This window comes from Carlito syrichta, unplaced genomic scaffold, assembly GCF_000164805.1.
Source record: "Carlito syrichta isolate Samal-C Ts95f unplaced genomic scaffold, Tarsius_syrichta-2.0.1 Scaffold307691, whole genome shotgun sequence".
NCBI lineage: Eukaryota > Metazoa > Chordata > Mammalia > Primates > Tarsiidae > Carlito > Carlito syrichta.
This window is the reverse complement of record NW_007251787.1, coordinates 513,148-522,019: the sequence shown is the minus strand read 5'-3', so window position 1 is coordinate 522,019 and position 8,872 is coordinate 513,148. Positions and strand designations below refer to the sequence as shown.

General features: G+C 54.9%; 2 protein-coding genes across 4 annotated transcripts in view; both read right to left on the bottom strand.

Moving 5' to 3' along the window:
* Positions 1-221: 221 nt before the first annotated feature.
* ACKR1 (atypical chemokine receptor 1 (Duffy blood group)) lies at positions 222-2,340 on the bottom strand. Its single transcript, XM_008064550.1, has 2 exons — positions 1,734-2,340; positions 222-1,267 (listed from the first exon to the last, which is right to left on the bottom strand). Exons 1-2 carry the CDS (start codon positions 1,752-1,754, stop codon positions 308-310), a joined length of 981 nt encoding a protein of 326 aa, XP_008062741.1. The 5' UTR covers positions 1,755-2,340; the 3' UTR covers positions 222-307.
* A 1,171-nt stretch (positions 2,341-3,511) lies between these two features.
* The window catches only part of CADM3 (cell adhesion molecule 3), a 32,147-nt gene continuing 26,786 nt past the window's right edge, over positions 3,512-8,872 (bottom strand). For 2 of the 3 annotated variants that reach the window (XM_008064552.2, XM_008064551.2), the window contains 2 exons: positions 7,031-7,156; positions 3,512-5,812 (listed from right to left, as the gene is read on the bottom strand). In XM_008064552.2, coding sequence (XP_008062743.1) covers positions 5,694-5,812; positions 7,031-7,156 — 245 coding nt within the window. In that variant the 3' untranslated portion in view covers positions 3,512-5,693. The remainder of the gene's footprint in view (positions 5,813-7,030; positions 7,157-8,872) is intronic. The other variant, XM_021715794.1, reaches the window with a different exon arrangement.

The window sequence follows — 8,872 nt, the reverse complement described above, 5'->3', positions numbered from 1 at the left end:
TTTTGTGGGTTTAGCTGCTCCCCTCATGCTCTGGTTCCTCTTCTCTTCTGCCTTGAGCTGGCAGTAGCCCTGCACCTCAAGAGAACATCTGCCTGCCCTGAGGATATTTATACGTCACTCACTTTGTCCCAGACTGGCTATAGAAACAGATGCTGGCAGAAAAGTCTGGCATAAAACCTCTCTCTCCTTTTCATCCCCAGACAAAATAAGAAACCACCCGCTTCATAAAAGCAATGTAGACTTTAATTCAGGTTGACAGGTGGGACGAGAACTAGGATTTGCCTCCAAGGGTGTCCAGATGAGAGGACTATCTTGCAGGGAGGGGCAAGGAGGGCAAGGAAGTACGGGTGGCCTGGTGGCAGAACAGGGCCAGGAACAGGGGTGAAGCCACACAGTGCAGTATTGCCAGGGCCTCTGCCAGCTGCAGGAGCAGATCCAGAGCCTGCTGGGCCAGGCATGTTGACAGCAGCAGGAGCTTGAACCTCACTAGGGAGTCCAGTCCCAGAAGCACTCCATGAGGCCACCAGAAAATGAACCAGGAGCACAGGATATCCACCCAGGGGCCTGGCCCCCTCCCCAGTGTCTTCTTCAGCCCCTTGGCTCCCAGCAAACCTAGTGGCAACAAGACAAAGATGGCAAGACAGGCTGCAGCATGTGTGAACTGCAAAGCCTGCTGGTCCCTGTTGTACATGGGGGTGCAGAGTCCACCAGAAGTGCCGCTGGCCAGGGTGACCGGCAATGCCAGGAGGGTAGCCACCCCCCAGAGTCCCACTGTGAGCCCCAGAGTAAGACTTGGGTTCTGGCCTGCAGCCAGCTTGGGTCCCAGGCAGGCGCGGCCCGCTATCAGCAGGGCCTGGGCGAAGGCTGAGCCGTACCACACACAGTAGCCCAGGTTGCACAGGACGGAGCTGGGGGTGCTACCCAGCCCTGGAGCTAGGATGGGTACCACGATGCTGAAGAGGGCACTGCCCACAACCAGCTGTGCCAGGACAGGCCGGCCAGGGCACAGCTGCCAGTGGAAGAGAGGCCTGAGGAGAGCAAAGAGGACAGCGCCACTTGCCAGGATGCCCAGGACACTGGCAAGGAGGAAGAAGGGCAGCGAGGAGCTGTCGAGCAGGCTACAGGAGTGGCAAGGGGCAGCTGCTTTCACGCTGGTGTCATAGTCAAGAGTTGCATAGAAGTCATCCTCAGTATTGGAGTAATTCCAAAAGTAGTCCTCCAAGACCAGCTGACTTGAGTGGTTTTGAATGGAGCGGGAGGGTTCCACCTGGAGGGCATACCCAAGGGTGCGGTCAGAACATCTCCTTACCCCACTGGAGAGTCTCCCTGCACTGAGGGAAGGTGAGAAGGGAGGACAGCTGGGAAGCTGGGGTCAGGAGGACAAGGTTGCTGCGGGAGTTGGATGCAGTGGGGACAGCAGAAGGGGAACAAAGAGGGAGACTGGAGAGGCTGTGTGGGAACAAAGAGGTGTGGAAAAACCAAGGAAGGGCTGACAGCTGGGGCTGGAGGAGCAGGGGAAGGTCAGAGGGGAGGGTAACCAGGGACTGGCCTGACTGAAAGACCAACCAGAAGGGAGGCCTAAGGAGGAGAGAAAGAACAAAACATTAAAGGGAGAACAAGGAGGAAAGGGGTAGGAGATGAGAAAAGGGAAGCAATGCAAAGGCCTAAGGAGTGGACAGACAGGGGAGTGGGGGCCCAGGGCCAGGGGACCGGGGACTCAGCCCCACACTCACCCGGTGCAGACAGTTCCCCATGGTGCTGCTGGGCTCCTGGCCGGCAGAGAGAAGGGCTGGGACGGCTCTGTCAGTGCCTGTGCTTCTGAGATAAGAGTCGAGGGCTAATGAGGACCATCAGATCCCGGGCAGGGCCAAGGGGGCATCAGGAAGCCTCACCCCACGCCCACTGCCTGCCCTAGCCTCAGGCCTACGTGGGGCACCAGCCCTGGGGCTTCCTGTTTTGAGGTTGGATTTGACTGACCAGGAAAGGAAAAAGGTGGAGGACCAGAAAGTGGGTATTTTCCCAAAGTGGAAAGGGAGGCAGAGAAGTCAGGGGCCTTTCCAGCAAGTAGAGAGTCTTCAAGCACAAGGAAGGAAGAGGGAGCAGGGGTGACTTGTGGGGCAGACATAAGAGAGGTGCTGGGAAGTCGGAGGGGAAGGGCAGATGATTCTCAATGCTCCTCCATTGCCTTGAACTTGATCCAAGAAAGGCAGTTCAAAAGTCATGTGTGTGTGAGAAGGGGTGTTGGCGGTGCCTGTGGTCAGATCCGCCCAACCTGGGGGTGTGCATGGGCTTTTCGTACCAGGCGGGACATAAGAACATACCTATTGATATGTGTGTGTGTGTGTGTGTGTGTGTGTGTGTGTGTGTATGTATGTGTGTGCTGTGTATCAGTGTGCACATATCTGTGTGTCAGGAGCTAGGCAGGTGTCTGGGTATGTGTGTGTGTCACTTTCTCTAGGTCTGGTGTTTCAGTGTGAGAGGAGGGGTACTGGGTGACTGTCTAGGTTGCATAATGCAGCAACTTAAGTGAATGACTGGGCATTTGCCTGGCCACCTATGGGCAGCAGTGAATGCATCCTGCACATGAAGCAGAACACATGGTCTGACAAGTTTAAGTAGGCTCTGAGGGGCAAGGGGACAGCACATTTTTAAAAGAGACTGTTACCCATGGGGTAATCTCTATTCATACATCTGTTGGGGAACATAAAGTCTCTGAAATGGCTTCATTGGCCAGGCATCTTAGTACTATGCAAAATTTCTTAGGGGGCAGAGAAGGCCGGCAGGGAGGAAGCCTATCTACCCTGCAGGCAGATTCTCCTAAGCCCATGGCTGTCCTCCTTGGTGGCCCCTTCCTCCCACCCCCTGTAACTGCTTTCCCAGAATCTCTGCTGTTTCATCACCCCTCTCTGCATTTTTCTTAAGCTGGGGAGACATAGCCTAGACTTTTGGAAGGATGAACCATGGAGTGCCCAAGTCACAACAATGAGAGGGTTGGTGAGGGACATGGTGTCATTAGTCCAATAAAGCATGGAATATTTTAGTCCCAGTTCTGTCAAGGACCTTCTGTCTCATTAAGCACCTTGGACGCCAGGATGAAGGGATGGATCCCATTTAGAGATTTCCCCCTTTGCTCCCAGGACTCTAACTTAAGCTTTGGGCTCAACAGGAGGAGGGCTAGAAAGTGAGTTTGGCATCTGGTGAAGCTCTCCTGGGTGGGGTTGACATTTTTCTCACTGTTCTCCAGAACTGTGTCTGGCAAGAGGGCTGGGGGAGCAGCCAGAAGCCCCACCCCAAACACTCTCTGGAAAGTCAGGGCCCAGCAAGAGGGGATGGACACACTTTTCTCCGTGGGAGAGTCATGTAGTTTCCACACAGAGGTGTCTCGGGAGAGTGGCCTGGAAGGAGACACACGCCCCCTTGAGGCGCCAGGTGCAAGGTGCAAGGGACACCAGAACAGCCCCCGTGCATCCTGGTAGCAGTGAGAGCAGCAGAAAGGAGGCAGCCGAACGACACACGGATAATCCAGATATATTGAGGGTGGCCCCTCTGAGATTAGCACAGGAGAGTTAGAAAGATTATAAAGATACACGATCCCCTCCCTATTCCCGTCCCCACCCCCCATCCCGGACAGACACACACAGCACAACGGCCCCTCTCCCTCCCGCCCCCCCGTACAAATATGGCTTCTGTGTAATATGGACAGAGTGGTTCAGCTCAAAGAGGAAAAGTCATTTTCCCAAAAGCGGGTGCTGGGAGACAAGGAGACCGACAGGCCTGGGGCCCCGGGGTTCCCTTGCTGCTGCTCTAAGAGGAGGGGTCCCTGGCTCAGGTGAGGGGCTGCCTGTGGTGCCGAGGGCCCTAACCAGCGCTGGGAGATTCACAACAAATATTACCTGAACTGAGGGGGGTGGGCAGACCTGCCGGAGGGCGGCTGCCCCGTTTTTTGGACGCCCATCGTCAGAGCGGGGAGGACAAGCTGGCGGAGAGTGAAAGTGATGCCAAGGGCACCCCGGGTCTGAGACGAGGCAGTCTGGCCAGGACAGGGAGGGCCAGTAACCTCATCTCCACGGAAACCAGCTAGGGGCCACGAGAAGGAAGACAGGAAACAAAAGCAGGGGTGGGGACTCAGCCCTCAACTCATGGGTACAGACTATGGGAGAGAGAAGCGGTGGCAGGTCACTCCAGGGTCAGCGCCAGGGAGAGGCCTGAGGGGTGCATAGCAAAGGCTGTGGCACTGACTCGGTGGCTTGGAGGAGGGAAGTCCAGGGAGGGGCTGACTGCTGTGTCCCAGGGAGAGATGGGGTGAACAGCTGGGCAAACACACACCCTGGGACTCCTTTCTCCAAGACTGATGGGCTTTGGGGGTGGTATAGACAATGCCAGGATGAGGAACAGGTCCCAGCTAGGTCCCCTCCCAAAGTCTCATTCACGCATCCCACAACCTGGTCCACCTGCCCAGGACCCCGGCCCCTGGCCCTCCTCAACCTCTCTCTCTGCTCTCATTCTCACACCCATACACGCCCATGCACACACGCACAAGCACACACATATGCACGCACACGCACACAGAGTTCACATGATTCCCTTCGTTTGGGCAGGAAACAGCTCAGTGCAGTGAAGCTCCTTTTAGTATTTTCGTTGTTATGTCTGCCTGGCTGCTGGGAGGGAAGGACTGAGAGCTGGCGGCGGCATCCGGACCGGCAAGGGGGCATGGGGCAGCCAAGGTGGGAGGAGTAGTTGCTGAGCAATGCCATGGGAGGGGTGGTTGCCGTGCAACAGTCCAGGGTCTTGGGTAGAAGTCCGGGGCCGGCAGCAGGGGCAGCAGAAGCAGGTCAGGCCCCAGAGCAGTGCCTCTCCCACGGCTGCTGGAGCAAGGGCGAGCGGCCGTGCTCTGCTATCCCCCAAGGGCAGCTCCTGTGGAAAGGGCCTGGCTTCACTCATTTGGGGGGTAATGGGGGGCGGATAGTCCACCTCTGCCATCCTGCCTCCCCCAATCTGCCCTTCCTTGCAGGGACCTGCGTCCTCCCCAGGTTGAAGCCCTGGGTCCCGGCGTGGCTGCATGTCTTCTGCAGGTCACGTCTCCTCGGGGACTCCCTCATTCATCCCTTTTTCTTTGCCATGGAAGAGGGCTGTCTGGGTGGCACCTGCTTCCTGTTCATAGCTCTGGGTATGTGGTGAGCAGAGGAAAAGCCACCCCCACCTCTTGCTCACCACCCTCTCGTTCCTGGGGTCCCGGAGAAGTCTGGGAAGCTGCTCTGTTGCAGAGGGAGGGCTGGGAGAGCCCCAACCTCCAAACCAGCACTGCTTCTCACCCCTCCACCTTCACTCTCCTCCTAACACTCCAGTTTTTTTGTTTGTTTTTGTTTTTTGCTTTTCTCACCCTAGGCCCCCCGCCTCTCCAGCCTGGAGACAGATTTGATTTGGGATTGTTACAAAAATAATAATAACCCAAACGCAGAGAAGCCACGGAAAGGGCTGAGGGCAACCCTCCCCTCCCCCCCGCCCTCCTCCCGCCCCATTCCAAACCGAGTACAAAACCGCACCCAAAGCAGACATTCTGTACAGGGGGGTGGGTGGGCTGGGGAGCAAGCGGGAGGGGCGGCCCTGGGGTCGCTCTATACAAGTCCGGGTTGGTGACGGCCCCAGCAGTCCCCACGGGGCCCCTGGGGGGCGCAGGAGGTGGGCGGGCGCCCCTAGATGAAATATTCCTTCTTGTCATCCCCGCCCGACTGCCCGCCTTCTGCGTTGATGATGGCCGTGTCCGCGTCTGGGGCGTCGTCGGAGCCCTTGGCCTCATGTGTCAGGTAGGTTCCTGTGTAGAGACAGAGGCTCCTCCTCTCAGGAGCGGCTTCCAGACCTCTGAGGTCCACCCGGCCCACCTCCCCTTCCACCCACTCACACGATGCTCATGCTCACACGTTTTCCTCTTGCCTGGCGTTCTCTTCCTCCCCACTTTCTTTAATTTGCATTTTGCTGCCAATCTCCCTCACCTGACCACACCCGCCATAAATAATGAATCCATCCCCTAAGTAGAAGCTCATCTATATTACAGGCAAACAAAAAGAGGCGTGTGTGTGTGTGTGTGTGTGTGTGTGTGTGTGTGTGTGTGTTAACGTGTGCGTACACCCAGGTTGGGGATGGGAAACTGCTACGTCAGCTTAGTGAACTTTGCAGTGGAGACCTGGCTCACGTATGACCAGCCTGTGGAGTGAGGCTGCTGGCTAGAAGTCACAGCAGAGGCTTGGGCGGTGGCTCAAGCCTGTAATCCCAACACTTTGGGAATTGCCTGAGCACATGGGTTAGAGACCAGCCTGGGCAACTCGATGAGACCTCATCTCTACAATAAATCAAAAAATTAGTCGGGCGTGGTGGCACATGCATATAGTTTCAGCTACTTGGAAGACTGAGGCGGAAGGATCGCAGGGACCCAGCGGATCGACACTGGGGTAGCCGTGAGCCACTGCACTCCAGCTTAAGTGACAGAATGAGAATCGAACTCACAAAAAAAAAAAAAAAAAAAAGAAGCCATAGCAGAGCAGAAGCCTGAGAGGAAGGAGTGTAAGAGAGACCATGAACATAGGAGGGAGGCTAAAAAAAATGGTAGGGAGAGAAAAGAAAAGAAAAAAGCAGCCATGGTGCTGGACAAGGAGCAAGGAGATCTAAGGAGAAGGAAAACCAGGTGATGCAGATAGAAAGGAAGAAAGAGGAGGGAGACAGTTTCAGGAACTCTCCCGCTATCTTGCAGCGGGAGGCTTGGAGGTAGAGCAGCCTGGGAGCAGTCATTGCCTGAATGAGAAGGTTTGATTTCACTTGGACGATCCCCAAGTGATCAGGCTTGACTGCCGGGTTGGTGGTGCTGTTATCACAGGGCTGGCAAGGATGGGGTTGGCTGCACTTTTTCTTTCTCAAACACTCCAAAGGCCTGGCGGAGTCTCTGAAGTCCCCTCCCGCAGCCTTCTCCTCCCACTAGCCCGGGATTGACCTCGCTGCCCCTCCCCAGTGCCGCTGGTGCTTCCCTAGGGCCCCTGACCTTTGTGTCGGATCAAGTAGTGACCCAGGAAGATAAGCAGGATCAGCAGCAGGAAGACGATGAAAGCCACGATCCCGCCGATGATGGCGTGGTAGGTACTGGAGGAGGAGGGCACCGGGCTGGGGTCTGGAGGGAGGGACAGTGCATACAGTCAGATCTGGGGAGGTCCCCTTACAGCAGCCTAGCCTGACCATGGGGAGTCTTACACTGCAGAAAACAGGCACTAGTGTCAGGGGAAGGGAGCCGCACCATTCAGCAGAGGGAACGTGCCTTATTTTGTACTTTGGCTTCTTACTATGCCTAGAACATAGTATTTATTAAGAAAAATTGATGGATCCATGAATAAATAAATAAATCTGCTCACACCCAACCATCTAAGTTGAGTTCTTGGCACTGAAGCTGGACCTTGGTCAAAGGTCATTGCTTTAATTCCTATCTCCTTTCTCCCTCCCAACCTTCTTCCTTCCCTCCATTCCACCTCTTCTCCCTCCCTTCCTCCCTCCATCTCTTCTTTCCTTCCTTTCCTCCTACCTTCCTCTCTTTCTTCTTACCTTCTGGGTTGTCAGAAGTTTCTTATGCCCCATGCCCCCGTACCCTCCTGTCTGCTTGATCTTCTTAGCTGGCTACTTTAGCCCTAGAGACCCTCTCTGCCTATTCACCCACTGCCCTGAGATCAGATAGACAAGAAGCAGTGAAAAGCTGATGAAGCCAGGCTTGGTGGCTCAGCCTGTAATCCCACGTCTTCGGGAGGCTGAGGTGAGTGGATTGACTGAGCCCGCGGGTTCGAGACCCGCCTGGGCAGCGAGACCTCATCTTTACAATAAATCAAAAAATCAGCCGGGCGTGGTAGCGCATGCCTGTAATTCTGGTTACTCGGAAGGCTGAGGCGGAAGGATGGCCAGAGCCCAGCAGGTCGAGGCTGTGGTGGCCGGGAGCGGCCACTGCACTCCAGTCTGGGCGACAGAGTGAGACTCCAACTCAAAAAAAAAAAAAACAAAAAAATGAAAAGCTGATGGAGCCAAGAATTAAACACCTTACAAAAGATGGTAGACAATGACCCCTGTATAAGAACATTGTTCCTTCATGACAGGGGAGGTCAGTGTTTCAGTAAAACTCCGATCCTGCAACCAGTCTCAACAAGGAGGTCTGGGACTCTATCTTAACTTTGCTACCATCCAAAGGTTGTGAGAAGGACCAAGTTGCTTTCTCTCGTGATAGTGGCTGCCTCTACCCCTGGACAATCAGAATCTGTCCTCCACAGCAATATGTACACAGCCTTACTTTCCACAGCACAGACTGGGCCCAGTGTGGCAAGAATAGCACCAGCCATGTTCAGAGTCCCAAATATCTGAGGACAAGTACACAGGCCCAGGACACGGCTCTGATGTATCCAACATTACATTAGCCGTAGGTATAACTCTAACACCCGTGGGAGAGTTACTGTTTTTCCATAGACTCAGCTTGAGTCTTGATGCCTCATTGACTTCTTATATATTTTGTCTTTCCTACCTTATGTCTTCTCAGGCTTGACTGGGCCAGCTTTTTAGTTCCTTGCCTGTCTTCGCCTTATTTGAAAAGAAAACATTTGTGCTCTTGCTTTTTATGCTCCGCTTGGGAGGGAGGGAGAGGATGGGCCCAGGGACTCTACAGTCTGAGTGGGATGGATATGACGGGACAGCTTGGAGGAAGCCAAGTGAGTGTACCCACAGCCCCACTCCCAGGGAGTATGCGAGACCTAGTCCACATTAAAAATCAGTCCTAGATAATTATTGCACAGATTGTGGAATGGACGCTGCTTAGGAGAACACAGGTTAACACGACCAAAATGACCTCTGGGTCATT